This window comes from Cinclus cinclus, chromosome 1 (genome assembly GCF_963662255.1).
Source record: "Cinclus cinclus chromosome 1, bCinCin1.1, whole genome shotgun sequence".
Classification (NCBI taxonomy): Eukaryota; Metazoa; Chordata; class Aves; order Passeriformes; family Cinclidae; genus Cinclus; species Cinclus cinclus.
The window spans coordinates 47,067,583-47,089,253 of NC_085046.1; the positions used below are offsets into that span (position 1 = coordinate 47,067,583).

Consider the following 21,671-nt stretch of genomic DNA (forward strand, 5'->3'; position numbering starts at 1 on the left):
AAAAATTAACTGTAAAATTAATAACTGGCTTGCAGGTTGCAGCTCCTCCAAATACCAATATAGATTGATAAAACCATTAGTTACATCTTTAGTATCATCACCAATTAATTTATATACCCTTACTGTTCCATTCTGTTGTTCTTTTCTTGTGTTTTGTTCACCTTTCTCACACAGGTTTCAGTGCCTTTCTTGTGGTTGCTCTGCTTGAAATCTATCAAGCAGCAGTGTTCATCAGGGAACATCAGGGAAGCAAAATATCAAATGCAAAGGGAAACTTGAGAAAAATATCTAAAATATAGGTAAATCTGATTGTGCCACCTGCAGTTCAACTTGTCTGTCACCTTTCATTTTTAAACTTTAATTTCAGATACTTTAAAATTATTTCAAGTGCCAGAACAGAATACCTAGAATTTTCTTTCTGTGCAAAAGACTTGACAAGTTTTAGCAATTATTTGACCATTTTTAGGAATGTTTTATTAAGCACTGCATTTCTCTAACAAAATCAATTTTTACATAATTGTTTGTCAAAGTCCAAGCTCACTCATTCTATGCAAGGAAAGCTTCTAAGACTTACTCTCATATAAGTATTGAAATTCCTTTCAAACATGGGCTGCATTTCACTGCATTATAAATGCTTAGGATTAACTGAATTTAACAAATTTCTTTGGAACACATTTTTTTCTGAAGATGTCGCCTCTCCTGTGCATTTCCTGGCCCCACCTTCCAGGCTTAGAAAAAAAAAGCAAACCAGAAGTGGAGTGGAAAGGGAGGGTAGGTAGAAGGGCTTACAGAACAGTGAAAGGTGAGTGTCAAAGGCAGGAATTTGGAAGTAGGAAGGCTCAGAAGTGCAGGAGTGCTAGGACAGAAAAGCAAGATGGTGCAAAAAATATTAATAAAATTCACAAGCATTTCAAACATTCACATCACCTTAGATGTTTTCATTGTTTCAAAGCAATATTACTTGACGTCCTGAACTATTATTCCCAGTGATTTGATCATGCCCTTTCACTGCATGACTTTGCTTTGACTCTACTTTCTGCCAGTCAAAAATAAAGGGTGAATGATCATCACACAACAACCTAATTATTTATCTACTGACTTTCTATGAGTGCAAATCTGAACTTTCTTTGAATATGCACACATCCCCACCAGTAAACCTGTGACTCAAATCTTCAGTCAAATAATTTATTGTGAATAGAAGTCTATAATATATTAACAGTTGAAGATAAATTGTTCAAAATTAGGTTGCAACTATTTCACAGCCTAGAATAACAAGCAAAATGTAGAACCCTATCTTTAGAAAAAAAATAATCAAACTGTGGTTGAACTATTCAAGTTAGAACCTCACACCTTATGGCAACAAAAAGAAAAGAAAAGCGGTTTGCCTATAGATCAGTTAAGAGGTGGAGCTTGTTGCATTGACTATTATTACAGTGGCCAACACTTCCTATTTCTAAACACTGTTCCCCGTTTTTAATGTCTTGGACACCACTTATTAGGCAAGTGAAATTTTCACACTGAGGCAAAGATTAATATTTGGTCCACATGGCTAAACTAAACCTAGTCCATCCATTTCTGAAAATAAAGCACAGAAAAATGCAATTTGCAATTTGTCTTTAGAAAGTCCTGACAACTTTCAGTACAAAAGCTGGAAATGACTGAGCAGGCTTCATACTGATGGAGGAACAAACAGGGTCAGAGGAAGAGATGGAGAGAGGGAGACTGGAAAATCCAGAAGGAGAAACCCCTCACAAGAAGGGAGTGAGGATGTTAAAAAGTGGAAATTCAGGGAGAATGAATGAATGAATTAATGAATTAATTAATTAATGACGGAGAGTGATTAGACATGCTGGAAGGAGATAGATCCAGCTGGATATCAAAATGGAAGAAAGAGCCCAAGGGGAGTGGGAATTGAAAACCAAAGACTAAGGAAATAAATTGAGAGAGAAAGGCTGGAGAAGCTAAGAAGTTGGAAAACAAGGCATGATAGCACAGCACAGGGAACATCCAAACTACCAAAGTTCAGTGAATAAACCCAGAAAAAGCCTGAACACAGAGACAGCAAAATACACAGAAAGGAGATGTGGTGTGTCAACCTTGACCAGTACCCATGCACCCACCCAACTGCTCGCCTAGTCCCCTCTTCAACAGATCAAGAGCAGGAAAAGGATGGAAAAGCTCACTGGCCAAGATAAGGACAGGGAGACTGTTCCATCATGGACAAAACAGAATTGACTTCTGTAAAGTTAATTCAATTCACTGCCCATTAAAACAGATTGGAAAAATGAAAACAAACATTAAAACCATACCTTTCCCCCATGTTTTTCCAAAGGTTAAACTTAGTCCTTCACTCTCAAATCCTGGAACAGGGGTGGGACACAGATAGAGTACATCATTAAAATGATGGAGGAGGAAAAGAAGCTCACAAGTGAGCACATCAGAGCTCTACTAAGTAGGGTTGAAGAGGATAGCAATTAAATGCTGGAGTCATTTGAGTGTGCTACTTTTGCAGGTAATTATTACAAGGTATTAATTACATTATTGCAAATTATTTTTCCGATAATTTCCTTTCAGCAGAGTCAAGGGACTCCATCTGGGGAATATATCATGATGTCAAGGTTACTGAGGTTACTGTGGACAGACAGCTATGGACTATTCCAAGAGATAATGAGAAGCACCACAGAAGAACCTATAAGAAAACTGTTAGTTCTTACCTTCAAAGTGCTACTTGGATACAAACAAGGGATTTTTGAAAAAGATAAAGATAAAAGACTTAAGATAAAGTAGAATAAACATAAGTAGTTTAAGATAAAACAAATTAGCTGCTCATCTGGGATATGAAGAAGAGAAAAAAATACAAGTCTGAAAGAAATCTCAGAAGCTTCTTAGGTCTATATTTTGCCTAAAGCATGCTTTATCTAACTATCTGTTTTAGAAGCTTCTTTCCAAAACTGTTTAGACAAATACTCCAAATTATCTGTGCTTCTCCACATATCAGAAAGTTTTTGCTATGTCTAAAAAATCAACTATGCAACCATTTAAATCATCCATCTAATTATTCATGTCTTCTTCAGACTGCTCTAAGCAAACTTGGTTGTTGGTGTTTTTTCTTTCACAGGGTCCTCATGTGCTTTGTTTCCTGGACCCACCTCTGTGAAATATACAAACATTTTCATAATGAATTGACCTCCATCTTTAAAGTTGTGACAAATTTTGTCCCCATCATTCCAATTAAAAATCTCTCCTATAAATGAATTGCCATCACTAAATTTTACCTTGCATATAGCTTCCTCCCTCTCTGGCACACATAGTCGAGATTTCCAGTGTTCAGGCTGATTGGCTAAAAAGGCAACCTTTTAAAGTCAACCGTTGCAAAACATTTCCCTCATCATTGCACAAGCCTCACCCTCTGCACACAATTTGCATTCAGTCAGTCCACAAGTCCCTGCAGAGTTTACTGAAATTATACAGTGCTCTAGATTATCTCCAAAGAAATGCAAAAAATGGCCTCAGCAAATCATAGGATCTGAAAATATCTTTCCTGATAAATCGTAGCTTAACATTCAAACTTTTTTTTTTGCTACATCACACAATCTCTCTTATCTTTTTCCATAGACAAGATACTTTCCTGCAGATGAAATTCTTGCCGGGGTCCTAAATGAACATCATTGCTCTTTGTATGACTGCATAAAATGACATTATTTCTGTTTCTGTAATCCAAAAGGGGATCTAATTTGTCATGGTGTTTCTTTCATCACTGACTCCCATATTCATTTCATCAGAAAATTTCTTCAGCATATATTTACTTTCTTATGCCACCACCACTAATATCCTGAAAGTCAAGCCCATGCCTGCCTTTTAAATAACATCCCACCATTCTAAATTTCCCTTTAAATTGTCACCTTCTATCAGATCATTCCTTACTGATTTCATATCTCCTTCATTTATCTACATTTTACTTTGCTATACTAGCAAAGTATTCCATTATATCATAACAAAATTATGAAATCACTCACTTTCCATGTTGGTTTTTTGCATTTATACAAATTGTTTCTATTTAATTGAAGAAAATCAAAACAAACAAAAATCTTCAGAAGCTCTACATGCTGAAAACTTGTGAAAAACTGTTCCAGGATGAGATTAGTGGAGTTGTTTTTCCCAATATGCTAAGTTTCTTATCATTTGTTCAGAGCTGCATATAAAGAAACACATTCATTACAACTTCTCAATGACAGTAGTGCTATTTAAAGAATTACAAAGACATTGTTACGAAATTATATAGGATTATGAGGGGTGTTTTGTAATTATTTTCTGCCTCAATTATGGGAATTAAGCTTACTCAAATATAAGGGAGAGTATTCAGATTATTTAATCTACAATTTACTGAGAAAAGAAGAAATAATTCAATAGGGTGGAGTGTATCCCAGATCTCCTAACTGGGTCATTTTTGTTGCATTCATCAGCATTTTAATAAATCTCACAACTATCTCATCTGAAAATCTCTTTATTTGGTCATCCCAACCAACTGGTGAGGTTCTGTTGTTGCTTTAGCTGAAAGTAAATTTCTAATCATGCAGTTTTACAAATTACATTGTAAGCTTCTGAAACCATGTCTGGGCTTTGTCTCTTTTTGACATTACATTTGTAGTGGGACAAGGCTTTTTGATGTGCCTGAGAAAAATATACATAATTCTTGCATTTCCCATACAGAAAGAGAACAAGCAGTCCAGGAACAACTTAACAGCTAGAGAGTAAAATGGCTTTACTCTGTCCCTTGAAATGAATATTTAATCAGCTCAAAAAATTGGCTTCCTGATTATCAGCATCAGTGGAATAAAGACAGCATTCAAAGTCAGACTCCTGTTTGGCAAGTTTCTTGTGCCACACAGCTGAAGCACAGGGGAGACAAACCTCACACTGTTCAGATCACGATCAGTATGCTATTGTAACCCTCTACCTGCAATTTATTAAAGCACTAAAGACACTCTATTGAAAAGAAGCATACGGGGTGAAGGCAGCCAGGAGTCGGAACACTACTTGTGTATGAGGCTGGGGATAAGCAGCCAGTTTTCACAAGAGGTCCTGCTCCCTTTCCCAGCCCTGGGGGGAAGGCAATACTCCTCTTCAGCTGTTAAAGCTGTACCTGCAGTGTAACCTGGACTCTTAGCTCAAAGTAAACCTTCTGTACAAGAGAAGAACAACTCTCCTCACAGTTTGCTGTTGAAATTTGCCTCATCATACTGCTAATAGAATAACCTTCCTCCCATTAGGGCTCTTGCTATGGTGCTTCTTCACAGCTTACTTTCCCGTGTTGCTTCTTATCTCCCACTATGATTTTCTACATTTTCTCCACTGCTTTAATCCCAGTTTCCATTCCCTCCTAAATGTTGCTTCCCATCCCCTTTTGAAAGGCTATCATAATCAAACAGTAAACAGTGCTGCAGTTACCCTTGACAACTGCCAGAGTGCCAGAGTGTTTTCAGTAGGCTTCCCAGTGAACAGCTCAAAGGGGAGTAGGGGAGTAATGAAGCTGAGGGATGAGTCAACAAAACAAAACAAAACAAAACAAAACAAAACAAACAAAGAAAACAACAACACCCAGAACAACAACAACAACAACAACCAAAAAATAAAAAACAAACAAACAAACAAAACCACTTCACACTGAGCTTCAAAAGCTCCTTCAAAGCACTAGTTTTGCTATCAGGCTTGCAACCCAAAAATGCCAGGTTCTTCTCTTCCTCCCTTCCTATTTACTTAATTATCCCTTACAGATACAACAGCACTGATCCAGTGGTAATTTTTTCCTCATTCATCAGTAATGAAACAGCTATCAGAACACAGAAAGACTCTACCCAGTTCCCTTGTGGTTTTGGGAGAATTGAGTCCTATGCCACAGAGCTGGGCAGAGCACTCAAACTGCACAACAAGCTCCAAGTTTGCACCAAAAGTGCTGAAGACCTCTCTGTCTCTAACTGTGGCTACTGTACAATATTCAGTGTATATTTGCTAGGCCAAAAGCACAGTAATGAATCACAGGAGATACGAAGCATACAATTTTACCTAAGGAGAAAGAAAACTGCATACTAACATAGAGTAAGCAATAAATCAAGATATTAACTCACTGTACATTTACATGCTCTGTTTCCAGAGGGGGGGGGGAAATACATGTTATTATTTAATATAAATGTGTGCAACAGCTTAGCCAGATCATGCTCTGCTCCCCAAGAGAGTTTTGGGCAAGCCCAGAACTCCAATTCATCTGATTGCCAGGGTAGAAGAGATTCTGCATCCCCTAGTCACAGATTGAAGGACTTCAAGTAATCAAAACACAAGGCCCTATAAGTGAATACCATGGAGTCATACCTCAGATTTATTGTGCTCATAAATCCATACTATTGTTAACAAACTACAGTGACTTCACAGGGCTGTCGGAGATCCATTAGGCAGTGCCTGTTCATCCAAGATATCATTAAAAGTTAGCTTCTAATGTTGGCACATCGTGCAAAACTACCTGCTTAAACTTCAGGTAGTTATTTCTTCCTGCTAGAATCATAGAATTGTTTAGGTTGGAAAAGACCTTTGAGATCACTGAGTCCGACTGTACCATGATCACCACTAAACTATGTCCCTAAGAGCCACATCAACACACCTTTTAAACACCTCCAGTGTCCAGGACTCAACCACTTCCTTGGGCAGCCTGTTCCAATGCTTGACAACCCTTTCTGTGAAGAAATTTTATGTAATATCCTAAATAATCTAAAACTATCTTGTCCTGTAACCTGGGATAAGAGACTATTACACTCCTTCCAGGTAGCTGTAGGGAGCAATGAGGTCTCCCTTGAGCCTGCTTTTTTCCAGGCTAAACACTCCCAGCTACCTCAGCTGCTCATCATCAGCTTTGTGCTTCAGACCCTTCACCTGCTTTGTTGCCCTTCTCTGGAAAAATTCCAGCACCTCAATATCTTCTTACTGAACACAGTAGTCAAGGTGTGGCCTCATCAATGCCAAGTACAGGGGGACAACCACTGCCCTGGTCCTGCTGGCCACAGTATTGCTGATCCAGGCCAGGATGCCATTGGCCTTCTTGGCCATCTGGGCACATGCTGGCTCATGTTCAGCCAGCTGTTGACCAACACCCCCAGGTTCTTTTCCTCTGAGCATCTTTCCAGACATACTTCCCCAGGTATGGATTATTGCATGGGGTAGCAGGACCCAGCAGTTTGCCTTGCTTAACCTCATACAGTTGGCCTCAATTATCCTCCACACACTCAGGAATCTCCTAGAATGTTTCCTCTCTGCTGTACCATATTTCCAGCTGACAGTTGGTAAGTTCAAAGTGTCCCACACAAACAAGAGTTAGAGATCTTGGGATTTCTCCCAGATACTTGTGGAATATTTTGCCTGCATCTTTATCCTGGTTGGGTGGCCTATGAAATTTGCCTCACTGATCTTCATCCTGGTCCTTACCCATTAACACTCAATCCTATTGTCACCATTACTAAGCTTTGGGCAGTCAAAACAATCCCTAACAAACAGGGCTACTGCACTACCTCTACTTCCTTAAGTATCCCTTGTAAAGAGTTTACAGCATCCATTCCAGCACCCTGGCTTCTGCTAAAGCTGTCATTTGAAGTTAGTAGGATTTCTGTGGAAGAGGAGAAGAGTTATTCCCTTTTAGGAAATAGACAGAAGACCAAGAAAGAGAAGAGACTAATGAAAATATGTACTATAATGGATGCATGCACCCTCTTTCAGTGGACTATCACACAAACTCACGATAAATCCAAGTTTTTTATAGTCTCGAGTGTACATAGATTTCCGTTTTTCCATACTGCCGCTGCTGTTGTTGGGTTCAGATTCAGCATCAAATGCAATTCTTCGGAGTTCAAATATGATATCCCGCTGAGCCTACGTTAAAATAAAGTTAAAAAAATTGGTTAAAATAACTGATCTCTCACTTAATTAAGCAATACTATAAAAGGTGTTTTAAAACACTGTATTCCTCCCTACTGCCCAAAGTTTTTGTGTCTAAATTCCCTACTTTATACTTGGAGAAACAGTCAGCAAGAATGACCTTGTGGTTCTCACATTTATGAGATTCACACACGGGTGCTTAAGTGTCGACTTCCAGAAGCAGGACCCAGGTTAGCAAGATCTCTGACTATACAATTTTAACCACAGAAGCCAAAAAAATCACACACATTTCAAATTAAGCTGTTAATTAAACTAGTACTTAAGCACCTTGATGGATGAACACAAAATGACTCAGCACTCTGTGTTCATTTTGGTAACTATGCATTTTTGCTTCCACAGAAATAGGCAAGAGAGGAATTACTGCAGCTGGAAATGTCTCAAGACAGTGATAACCACCCTTCCAGCAATATTAACAACACTGTGTTAGTCACTCTGTATGGAGATGTGCACTAATTGACTGCATGTACATTCCCAAGAGTCAAACTTTCTCATCTCAAACTTAGGAAACATAAATTCCTACAGCATGATGTCACTTTTATGTTTACAGCTATCTCATTCTCTCACCTTCTCTTCTCCAAATTATCAGCAAGCCTTAAGATGACTTCATCCTAAAAATGAAATCAGGTTCTTCCTTGTACAGGGCCTAAATGAAGGCCACAAAAATTAAAGAAACAAAACTCATCATCCCAATGGCTCATTGACCCTATATTTAAATCTCTTTAATATCTTAGGGGAGTGTCACTTTTTGCACAATGAACAATATCAAAGTCAATGTCTGCACACAGTGAACAATAAACAAATTAAGTACTTTATAGGTTCCCAGTAACAAAACCAGGGTATATTGTTACACAGTTTAACTTCAACTTTAGCATGTCAGATAGTTTTCATGCAAACATTTAATTTAGCTCTACAGAAGTACTTTTTGGAAAGACCATACATTTCTAGTGCTTCTGAGAAGGGCACAAAGGAAACAAATGCTGGACATCTGCTCAGAGTTTCTGCTCAGGAAGACAGAAAATTCAGTTAATGGAACTACATGCTAAGGAGAATTGCCTGGCCATTTTGTTGTACTTTTGCACAAGGAATGAAATAGCCAGTGCATCTTCGTACAACCAAGTAACATAACCCAACTTCACAGACAGAGAAAATTAATGACTTATGTGAATGTTCCTAGCGAGTGTTTTTTTTCCTCCATGAACAATTTTAGGTACAACAGTAAGGAGTGGTCTTCCTGCTAAGATCAGATCATGCCAGATGCTTACCTGATCCTGTGGATCCATTTTTGTTATCATTCTGTCTTCCAGAAGATTAAAGGTAAGTACTTGCAGAACATATAGCTGGTGTGCCATTTCATTATTGATGGCTCTCTGTGCCCTGATAACATGCTGCAAAAAAAGAGAGACAGATTTTGGTGAATCAGAAAATTACAGTGGGTGCAGTCAGGTGCTTCCATTTCTATGTATGTTCTTGCTATTTTGTATCTATACTCCAGAAATGGAAAAAAAAAACCCTCAACAGAAAAGCCCCATACACAAACACAAATCCATCCCCACCCCCAAAAATCAAACCACTAGGACTAGCAGTACTGATTCAGATACTGTATTATGTAATTTAAGAAGACACAGCTTTACACTAGATAGGGTCTGTGCATATACTGAGAAGTAGCATTGAAAAAAACAGTGCTGAGAAGTCACTTCAAAGAAAAATAATTCTATCCCAATAGCTTTATAGCTCTCTATTTAATTTATTTTTTTTCTAAATGATTATATTAAGAAAATATTTAAGAGAGTAGCTATCTGAGCAGAAAAGTATTCAGGCTGCAAACACAAGCAGAAAATGCAGTGATTTGACAGAGCTCAACAGGGAGTCAGCATCACACCACAATCCTGTCTCTACTAGAAAACTCCAATCTGTATGAGAAAGACTGCTTAGAAATATATTAGTATATGATGCCCTATATGTGCAGAATTATCCCATTCAGAAAGCAGATGGACAACTTAAAAATCTCTGGTGTGCCAAAAACACCAAGTAGTTTTATATGGGAAACAGACCCAGGCCTCTAAACACAGCAAATTACATAACGAAGGAGTCAAGTGGGAGATGGATAAGTCAACTTATGTTGTAGAGTTCCAGAGAATAAAAGAATCTGTCTGTCAAAAGGCACTGGAGCATTTTATGACAATAAGTAAACACCTAAGAATATCATCCTTATGACTGTTTCAAGCTTCTTATGAACTTGCCTTCTGAAATAAATTCTGGGGGTATGCATGAATGAAATTATGATAGCAAATGAGAAAGTGCAAGGGGTTGTTTGTTGCTTGGCTTGTTTTACACTCACTACAGAGAAAGATTTTCCTCATTCCATTGAAGCTGTAATATACCCAAATATCAAAGGCAAAACCCCTGATCTTCTATGGTAGCAGATGCAGGTCTTCAATATTATATTCATTAAGGATTTCATTAGCTTAAGTTCATGCTTCTTGTGTAAAAGTCATGATGAATTGTGTTAAGACAAAATAATCAAAAGAACCAAAAAACACAGGAGTATTTAATACTATATTTTCATGAAGAAACCACAATTTCTGTGACTGAGAAAATAACCATTACAAAAACCAGTTTTGAGCCCGTTCAACCACCATTCAAAACTTATCTTCTATATTACAAGACTTCAAAACATATCAAAATACAAGTGCAATTAAAATACATTAAGATAAGACCTATGAACACCAAAAATTGAGTCACCTTTTCTCTTTTCTACTCAACAGTAACTGTGGCAACCATATACTTACAGTTAAGATGATGGAACGAAGCTGTTTTTGTGCCAAAATGTTTGCCATCTCCTGATTTAGTTTAAAAAAAAAAATAAAATAAATAGCCAGAAGCAGGTATTTTAGTGTCATAGCTAGAAAAAAACCCCCACACTGACTTAAAAGGTCTTACATTTCTGCATTGTTACTTATAAATGAGAGGAAGCAACATATCGGCATTATGACTGTATGCGTTATTTGGGGGATCACAAAGTCAGAATACTCTACATCACAAGCTGAGGGTTTTGGTGATCTAAAATTTGTGGTGAAATGCTTCAGATGTCTCTGTAAGTTCAAGAGAGTATTTACACACTTGTTCAAGCACAACCTTCCCCCACGAACAACACAGAAGGAAGCAGGGACTGTAAGCCAGCCAGGATTTTAAAACAAGGTGACAAATAAAATGCTTATTTATGTTAATATTTCAGCTGTTTTAAAGTGCTCTAACTTTCATTCAGTAAATCTACCTACAACTCAGTGCTGTTTTATTACAACAAATTATAATTCTCCCTTGTATTTTAGTAACATTGTTGACATTGATCCACTCTTTTGCTTTAAGTTGTCTTTCTAGACCTGTCTGAAATCACTATTGGGGTGAATATGCTTTTACTTTAATGCTTAAGCAGCTGATCCCAACTGTCCCTGCTGCAATCTGTCCTACAATGCATGTGAGGGAATATTTGACACTTTGCAAGCATGAGAGTCTAATCTTAACCATGCCTACAAGAGCATGGCCTGTTTTTAAGTTCCATGTGATTTTCCATCAGTATAGAAATATATGTGTGTGTGTATGTGTGAGAGAGATATGCTTGCACATGCAGTGCATTCCTGCTCAACTCTGTAAGAGCTGAAGACTAATGTAGAATACATACGAGTCAGTTTTATCAATTAAAAATCCCCCAGAAAACAGAAAAACTGAGACTATAACATTAAAAATATGAAGAATGGATGACTAAAACACATGTGCAGAAACAGTGTAAATGAAGTGTTAGGTGAGAACTTGCTCAGAAAAATAAAATAATTTTTACTGTGAGATGGGAGGCAGTCAGAGAGGTTGAACTCTTTTCTTTGTACCAGATAAAGGGTGCTGCAAAAGAACATGGGAGTGACAAAGAAGGAACAAGGGACCAAAGACAAGAGAGACTCAGCTTCAGGTTTTGTCTTTTCTGGCTGTGCAGGTTTCAGTGGCACATAATGGCAAAGGAGCAAAGGAATGGATGATATAGATGGTTCCATCTCTTACAGAAATGCACAACTGAGCTGCAGGGGGAGTGCCAGGCACATGATATACTGCAATGCTGCTTGGAACAGACTGATTGGATTTTTGTCAAACTATGTACCCACTGCCAAAAGATTAACAGGTACAGAATATAAGATAGTATTTCTGCATTCAATGCAAAGAAAATAATAAAAAGGAAATTCTTCTATTTTTACTTATATATTTATACTTTTTAGTAGATTATCAAATTGTTATTTTTTTCTTATATCTATCATTTAAAAAGCTGTTATCAAGATACTGATTTTTTTGTCACTGGACTAAACCTGATTGAAGCAACGATCTTCAAATTAAAAAACAATTCAAAAAAACAATAATTGCATCAAAATCAACTTTGTCTTCAAAGATTCATTTCCTAATGAGCAGCTAATAAGCTGGCTCTTCTAATATAAGTATTGTACTAGCTGATGAGAACAAGAATTATCTGACCAAATTTGCCATCTCAATGCGAACAAATGCAAAAGAAGTGTTTCAAACATTCACAGTATCACTTCAATGCTCAAACTCTCAGCTCTTTCCCAATAGACCTTTTAAATTTCTTTTCTTATTAGTAACCTAGGTTTCTTTAGATTATTTGGTCTGGCAGGGGCAGAAGAAGGAAAGAAATCAGGGAGTCCTCATTAAAAAGAAAAATCTTGGACTTCTTGGGGTTTGCATTACAGAAACAGAGGAAGGGAAAAAAAAAACAAAAGTGAAGGGAAAGAATTTAGATAGCAGTGCCAATTTAAATCCCTTCCTTAATTGCAGAGCAGCCATCCATATCATGCCTCTAAGTTGGCAACAGAGAAGGTGCCAAAGTTCCCTGAGTCATATGAGTTTTGGTGCAGCTTCTCACTTCTAACAATATTAGTCATGATGAACATTGAGTGCCCATCACCAGATAATTGCATGAGACTGCATCACCTCTGTTCATTGTCTTAGAAAGACAGAGTTCAGTCAGTGCCATATGTTAATGCTATTTGGAAGGCAATGGAAATGTACCTTCTCTATCTTATGGTTTACTAATTAACCGCAAGACAGATTTAAAGTGAAACCAAACAGATTCTGACTGCATATTCTGGGTTATTAAAGGCTGAGGAAAAAATTCTGCAAGTGTCAGAGCCATTAGCCTTCAAAGCCAAAGCAGATCATTATTTCCTGATGATCATGAACACCATGACTAACAATTTTGTGCGACAGCACCAGGCACTACACGTCAAGTCTGCCTGGCTTAAGTGCCAGCCTCACTAGGTGGTTACACTGTTACACTGGCAAGATACAGTTTTGCTTGCTGGCAATACAATGTGTTACTGTCATTCAAGGAACACAGGCCCACTGATTAACACTAAAGTCTTATCTACATCTGACATTGCTCCTCCACTTCAAATATGACAAGGCATACCTCTCACAGAAACACAGCAGCAACTCTTTACAAATTTAAAAAGCAAAATCTTTCATTTTTTTACAAAGATCTATTATAAATTTATTCCAAAATTGTAAGAAAAAATTTAATCTTCTTGCCTTATTTACAGAAGACTGTATTGGAGGAAGAAGGAAAAAAGAGGGGGGTGAGGAGTGGAAGAGCCTTTTTTCCCTAATTAAACCATGGTTATACTTTTCCCTTCTTGCAATGTTAAAAATATTTTTAAGAACAAGAAACAAAACCCAAAAAAACAACCAACCCTGCCCTGCCCCCCCCCCCCCCCCCCCAAAAAAAAAACCAACTAATTAGGGCTTTGATGTTTGTTTAAACAGTCTCCAACATATAAAAATGTAAATAAATCTAAGGAAAGTCTTTGTTGGAACTGATCAGCAGCTCTCAGTGAACTTGTTCTGGACAGTATGTCACCACAAGAATTATAATCACTGTTCCTGGTGACAGAAATGTAAAAAATAAATTACTAAATCTGTTTTGACACAGGCTAGTAACTTCATAAACACGGATAAAACTTAGCTAGTTCATAACACTTCATATTCCATCCCCATTTAACATCAAGTAGCAATCTTGAAATATTTCCTGGTGTTTGGTACTAAAGTTAACTTAAAATGACACACTATAAAAGTCATTAAATGCTTACACATAAGATACTTTTGTTTTCTAAGGAAACACACTTCTTAATAAAAAATCTGGTGGGAAAGCATTCTACCAAAAATAGCTTGGGTTTACAAGCTGTGCTGGCAAAGAGTTCAGTACAATAAATATTACAGTCAGCCACAGTCAATATGGTTCATATGAAGTCACAGAGGACTACAAAAGCTTGGAAGGATGCTTAATTCCTCCTAATACTGGTGCAAGATGGAGGTAATTCCATTAAAATTAATTATATCCCAGCATGAAACAACAAAACTAGTTTCAGTTTGAATTAGCTGCAGGAACAGTGTGACTGGGACAACTGCAGGCATGAATATGAAACACATTTTTATCCTAGAGATGCATAGGTATAGAAGCCCCATCAACTTACCTGCCTCTTGTCATCTGGTGCCTTAAGGAAGAGTGCATTTATTACTGCAATGGTGTACATCTGGATTTCTTGGTCTGTCCTGTTTGGAACAATGTTGTAAATGTGAGAGAAGAACAGAAATGCATGTGAGCTGTAGAAATTGATCTTCCAGCTGCATTTCTGCAGGTAGAAGCAGAGGAGCTGTTTGCACTTCATTTTTGCCATGTAAGTTAGGTAACCAAAGTTGGTCATGACCAGGCTGTATTTATTGTTGAGAAATAATGTCCCAAAGGGAGACTCAGAATTCAAAAAAGGTGGAATGAACTGCCCCTTGAACTGCCATTGACCCTCTGCTGTTCATAGCAAGAGTCTGATATCAGGTGCACCACATCTGGAGATAGGAAGAGTAATCTTCCCTAAAGGCTTCTGGAAATGAACCTGCTGGTATTCAATCTTTTCAGGTGCATTGAAAATGTTCCAGGTGGGAGACAAGCATAACTATGCACAATACATTACTCTATGCTACAAGAGGCAGCTTCCATCCATTTAAGCACTTCACATTACTATTTAAGAAAAAGCCCTTCCCTTTTCAAATATACATTCAGCAAAAGTTGAGCAATTTTTGCCTTACACACTTCCCAGAGTCTGGCAAGCAAAACAACCTCATCTGCATGCTAATGGCATTAAACATTCCATTATCACAGAGTGCCCTTCTCTTCATTCCCTACTTCCAAGTACATAGGTAGCTCATAGAAAAACAAACAAGTGAAAACATTCTAAAAAACCTAATGACCAGGCAACTCCAGAAAGTTTGTTACCAGTTATCCAGTCACTTGTAGGAGGCAGGAATCATAAAGGTGGTTGCTGGTCCTTATACCACTGTTTTTTCTCCAAATGTCATGCTATTTTTGGTGGGGAAAAATATCCAGCATATCAAGCAGTGGTCAAAGATACTCACCCCTGCAGGTGTGGAATTAGCTGCCCAATTGTGATCTCCTGTGCTACTTTCTGGTACAGGTCATGGCTATTGAGCACCATTGATTCCAGGATTGCCAGCGACCGCTGCAAGATAGAGATGTCCGAGGCAAATTTGTTCACGTAGCTTGCTATCTGCAAATACAGTCATTCAGAGAATTTGCATCTTGTCATGAAAATAGGGCAAAGTAAGAAAGAAAACTTTTGACATGGTTCAGAAAGGCATTAGGATAAAAGCTAGTTATGTCTATGTGGCAGTTATTAGTGAATACCTGAAAATGATCAACCAGTCACAGCATATACCATCAAAGAACACAGTGGTATAGGTTCTATAGCTGGCAAAAGTCATCAAAGGTTATTGTCAATATTCACATGACAGAAAGGTATGCTTCATTATCCCATTATAAACATGATAAATCAGCATTAAAAAATTAAACATTTATATTTTGTTGTGTAGAAAACTTTGGAAAAAAACAAGGAAACTAGTTGTCATTTTCTCCAGAAAAAAAATTGTGCAGCCAATTTTCTCTCAAAAAATATCTAGCCTTAAGGCAAATGCTTCCAAAGACAAACTTATAATCTAGCTTTCTGGTAAAATACAATCTAGAAAAACATGCCTTTTTCTTCTGCTTGCTATTACCAATAATGCTGAAAGCTCTTTCCAGGTTATCAATTAAAACTCTGTTGATGATCAGGACAACTTGTTCCATAATTCCGTCTAGAGTCCAGCTTTTCATTAATAACCTTCCCTTTTACTGCAAGCTGCCACAAGCAAATGGCACATTAATTAAAACCAAGTTTGACCTCTGCTATTTTTCAGTGCGGCAATGACAACCTGCATACTCATCTGTAGAGTCAACACAGCTGTGCAGTAAGATGTGGCAACATGCATTCTCCTGCATGTTGCCCAGCCCATGTATCCAGCTTCCCGGGAAGAAACCTGCCTTCTGCTGATGCAGGAAGCAAGAACTACACATGTTTTTTCGAATACACCAACACCAGCAGAGTCAAAATGAAAGGCACCTAAGAAAGCACAGACAGAAGTGCAGTGTGACCATGGTTACTTCCTCTCCATAGCCAAGTAGCAGACTACAGTGGCCCTGTTTCAAGTGTGACATGTTCCTTCCAGAAAATCTCACACATCTCTTCAGTACTCCTGCTACAAGACAATACTCTAGTTATACTGTTTCCAATTCTAGATGCTTGCTGAGACCTAGCAATTATTTCCCTTTAGGAGGAAGAAAGGCCTGCCCTATGCTTGGAAAAGCAGTCCAGCTCCCTGTAAAAGTCACATTAAACTGCTGACACATGGACAATGGTATTTTTTTGCACTTGTGACATCTTAACTTGTTCTGAAGGAGTAAAACACCCAACTTTGGCTGGAGACAAAGAACAAGGGACAGATTTTTCTAAGCTATTACAGCACTTTTGCTTTTTGCTGTTTGCTCTGCTACTTAGTTTGCATTGCCACAGAAGGAACATCCTATACCAAATGAAACTCAATTGAGAGAATATACATTTACTTTCTTTTCTGTAAAGAACCAAGCCATGAATGTATAGCAAACAGGAGAGAAGAAACTCAATTAGCCTTTTTCTATTTTGGACTTTCAGTATCTTCTCCCAGCAAGCCCTGAAACAAGTAGTTTTTACAATAGTATACAAAGAACAATGTGCTGTTTAGAGCAACAATCTGCATGTCAGAACCACTGTGCAACTCTGCCTCTCTTAATGGTAATCCAGATGTGTTTTGATCCATTGCAGCCAGAGCTGCCAGATCTCCACAGGGCCCATGACAGTGACAGTGTACACACAGAGCAGTTCTGCCCTGCTCACACATTAAATCAAATGCCCCCTGGATGCCTCAGTTTTCAGGCATCCGTGGATTACTTGTGCAGTAGAAATACAGTGCGTTCAGACTGTGTCCCAAATTGCCAGATTTCTGTCACCACTTTAGGAGCCCTGACCTTTAGGAATTATTCTTGGTGCAGCAGCTCCTTCAAGTGGCAGTTAATGCTTCACTGGAATATAACATTTTCATATCAGGGATCTGCAGAGATGTAACAGCATAGATAACTGGAACCTCTGTCTAGGAAAGGTTGCCTTAGCCTTATTTATTCTCCTGACCGTGGACCATAACATCTTTTAATCATAAACACAAACAAAGGTATAAAGCTGTCTTGTGTTTTTAAAAAGACATATCACACTGAACATAGACACAAAATATGTGCTGGGTAACTTGTATGTCAAGCAATGTGTATTCATAACCACCTTGTTGAAGTATAAAGTCTGCCCAGAAATAATGTGCTTGTCTACCTTGAAAAATAAGTCATGCAAGTTCCACAGAGAACAAGATTGCATTAAAAAAATCCTATTCCCACACTTGAAGTTCTGGATGTGGGAAAAAAAGGGGCCCTTCTTGGGAAGAGACAGGAATCAACAGAAGGTCAAATTTGTGTTAGTTGGCTGTTTTCTGATTATTAAGCACCATACACAGAGAGGGCTTTAGATATCCAGAAATAATCCTGCATTCATTTATCAAAAATTTGGTTGATAAAATAATGCAAGCTCGGTGAAATACTACACAGCATAGAAAGTGGGAACCATGGCCATACTACCCCAACCCAGAACAATTCCCTCCCCCGTCTCCAGAAAATGATGTGAGGTGGTACAGAATAGCCTCTGGGTCCTAGCCATGCCCACTTCTGGGTACTGCAAAAATTAACCCTGTCCTGGCCAGAACCAGGACAATTTTGGTAACCAATTATCACAACTTTTTCTAATTTGGAATCCAAATCCTTTAGGCAACTATGGAATCTGGAAATGAACTATATATTATCATAAGCAAGAAAAAGGTCTTGAGAAAATTTTGCATATCATAAGGAAATTTTCCAAATGATGCAATTTCCCCTTAAAATAAGAAACTAAGTTTTCATTGAAAGTGTCAACCTTACTTCTTGCAGTTGGAGTAGCATTCTTTAGGTTCTTAAAGGATGGGAGAGAGTCTGCACCTAACAGTTATTTATTAGAAAGAGTCAGGTGTTCTCCTTGAGGTTTCCTTCAGCTTCTACATTTTTAAGTTGAAAAACTACTCAAGAAAGAATTCAGACTAATTCAACCCCATTCAAGTTTAGTTTTAATTTAACATGAAAGACAGCTTCAAAAGGGAGAAGCACTTGATTGCAAGTTCCCCCTCAGCAGAAATTTATCAGGTCCCTTATCCATCCTGTCAGTCACTTGAGTAAGCACATCAAGGACCTCAAGTGGCCTGTCAAAAGCCAACATCAGAGAAGCAAGTGAGGATGAAGCTGTAAATTGCTGCCACAGAAATGAGATGGTCCAAAGGTGCTCTGCTAGGTTTGCCCTATGTCCACACTGCACCACTGAGTGCTGTGCTTTTCTGGCACCCAGCCACATGCAGGTCAGAACACTCCTGAGCCTCTTTCCTCAATGTCTGTCATTCTCTGTCCTGCTTTTTCTTCTAGCTCTCCTAATGCTCTCCTTGGTCCCTTTCTTGCTCAACTGTTTCATTTCTGGTTTTACTTGCCACTTTTGGTTTTCATAGGTACTTTGTGAAAAGCTTTTGTTTGTGTCTTTTGGTTGTTTTGGTTTTGTTTTGTTTTTTAAATTGGGTCATTATCCAGGGAAACTTACAGAAGTGCCTGATGGAAGAGATGAGCCATTAACAAGGGGAACACAATTTCTTCTATTGTTACAATAGAATCCACAGGACAAAAGTTGGACAAAGACATTTGTTTTGAGCCTGTAACAAAGTAAATGCTCTAAGCTAACTTTAGCAACTTTCTTCATATGCTCCATAGTAGGCTCCCCTAGAAAGTAAAGCATTCTGGACTTGATTTTGTGCCTCCTGTAGTCAGTTAAAAGCAATTGTAGAATTTTCTTTGTCATTAGAAGATAACAACAATCATCATCACAACCTATCTAGACAGTGAGATTGGAAAAAAAAAATTAAAAACCAGACCAAAACTCAGATGAGTTGCATTACTCTTTTCTTATGAGCAAAACTGAGATTTAGTATCTAAAGTATGCAATATTTTTTTCATAGCTGATCCTTCTTTCACTTTTGGCAACAAAAGTAAATTTCTGCTTTCCTTCAATAGTAGGAATTTTCTAACTAAATTTAAAGACCTTGCTCTGACACACTGTGCTAAAATGAAGGTTTCTTTGCCACAGGTTATATTAATTTAATTACTACTTCTGATGTAAGTTTGGTGAAGTAACTGATAGCTTTTGAACCTGTACAAATGCACTTTAAATTAGGATAAATTCAATCAGGTTGGAAAATTCTTTGTAAGAATTATGTGGTTTGGGGGTTTTTCTTCCCCAGTAACTAGAAAGTCTTAAATCCATAACAAAAACTTTTTCTGAAGTCTTCTAAATCTCTGTACCTAAGAGTACTACCATGGTGCTGCTGCTTTTGTGCATCTCCAACGTGTAAGTAAAGGATATGTTGCAAATCATGGACAGATCTGTTTCAAAAGGTACCACATACTTTAACTGCAAGATTCAGAGGGGCAAAGTTCAGATTGATTATCTCAGTAGATATCAGCCTAATTTCAAATTGTAACCTAACTAATTTCTCTTCTATCCCAAAGGAAACATTTCAGTACTGCATTTTTTTCCTAGAAACATGGTATTCCTCATTTCAGTTTATATTACATCAAAATACAATTTAAATTTTTTTGCTTTAATTGTATTTTATCTACAGAGGGAGGTCACAATGTAATTGAACAAGAAATTTCTACGTAACAAGCCTGGTACTATGTCGATCACAATTCACTCAAACTGATTTCTACAGAATTTCAACCAGATTCTGCAGCTACAAACATTTATAGTTTGAAACAGCATTTTAAACTCATTTTCATGTACATTTTTAGACTAATCACCTAAATAAAGTACCTGGGGAAAAAAGGAGAAGATTAAAAAAAACCCGCAAATCACAATTCACCACAAATATTTAAGCTGATATAGAACAGATAGCACTGATTACAGATTTACCTTTTTAATGAATGCCACAGAGAATGTATCCCATGATACAATCCCATGATCCATCAGCTCAACAAATGCAGTCAGTGTAAAGGACAACATATCTCCAAAGCTGCAAGAGACAGGAGTCATGACAACATTTACCAGTAATACACCAGGACAACAACTGAGGGAATAAAGCATCAGAAAGCTTTCAGAAAGGCAGGAAAATGAAGCCAATTATGGACTAAGAAGTAGCAGAAGAGCAAGAGAGGCCATGCTACAGGCAGTCTCTGAAACAATTTAGCGTGGATAACAAGAATAGTCAACTGGAGGAAAGCAGTTGTAAGAGAAGAAGTAATTCTCAGGAGAACACTGCATGAAATGCTTAAAAAATATCAGTCAGTCCAAATTAAACTTCTCTCATAAATTCAGAGCTCTAGATCTAACAGAGGAAAGAAGTGAACTTTTTCCTTAGCACTTATGAAATCCTCCTAATTGAAGGGCACACAGAGGTGTCACATTTTGGTACCTCTGCATCCAGCAAATTGGTGAGAAGTTATAGCATTATTTACTCCTTCTCTTACAAGGAAGCAAATATATTTTCAAAATGCAACAGAAGAGATTATATATCTTGAGCAGCAACTTTCTAACAGTTAATGCCTTGATTTCTTCCTTTAAACCTGAAGGTGCATTTCTTTTACTTTGTCTATGAGCAATAAAATTGCAAAGTGTGCAGTTCAAATTATTTAGGTTTTGCAGGCCACTACCCCACATTTTACACATGTAAATTTTAAATTCAACACATCTTTATATGAACTCAAGTAAATTCAAAACAAGTTTAAACTCATCAGGGATAATATCACTAGATGCACAGGAATTTTTTCATGTTAAAAAGCAACTTTTAAAGACTCGCTTCTTTTTATACATAGTCAGGGCACCAAAGAGCTGGCAGCCACAATGATTTCAGTGAAGCCCTTCCGCATGGTAACTACTCAGTACAAACAGCAGTGCAGAGATCCTGAAAGGGAGCAATGAATTATCTTTCAGGGCATGTCAAACTGCCTGCAAGGTACTCTGCCAGGATGCCATTAAAAAGCAAAATCATACAATCAAACACCATGAATAGTCTCAGTAATTTTAATACAGCAGCTTACACCTAATAAAAAGATAGAATTAAAAATCCCCTCCATCACACTGGAACTGCAGTTTACTACATTGGGAAGCTGAGTC

General features: G+C 37.7%; 1 protein-coding gene across 4 annotated transcripts in view; it reads right to left on the bottom strand.

The window, feature by feature from the left end:
* ELMO1 (engulfment and cell motility 1) overlaps positions 1-21,671 on the bottom strand; it is a 308,693-nt gene that overhangs the window by 175,315 nt on the left and 111,707 nt on the right. For all 4 annotated transcript variants that reach the window (XM_062509803.1, XM_062509813.1, XM_062509822.1 and 1 more), the window contains 6 exons: positions 20,472-20,571; positions 15,439-15,590; positions 14,502-14,580; positions 10,767-10,817; positions 9,240-9,362; positions 7,780-7,911 (listed from right to left, as the gene is read on the bottom strand). In XM_062509803.1, coding sequence (XP_062365787.1) covers positions 7,780-7,911; positions 9,240-9,362; positions 10,767-10,817; positions 14,502-14,580; positions 15,439-15,590; positions 20,472-20,571 — 637 coding nt within the window. The remainder of the gene's footprint in view (positions 1-7,779; positions 7,912-9,239; positions 9,363-10,766; positions 10,818-14,501; positions 14,581-15,438; positions 15,591-20,471; positions 20,572-21,671) is intronic.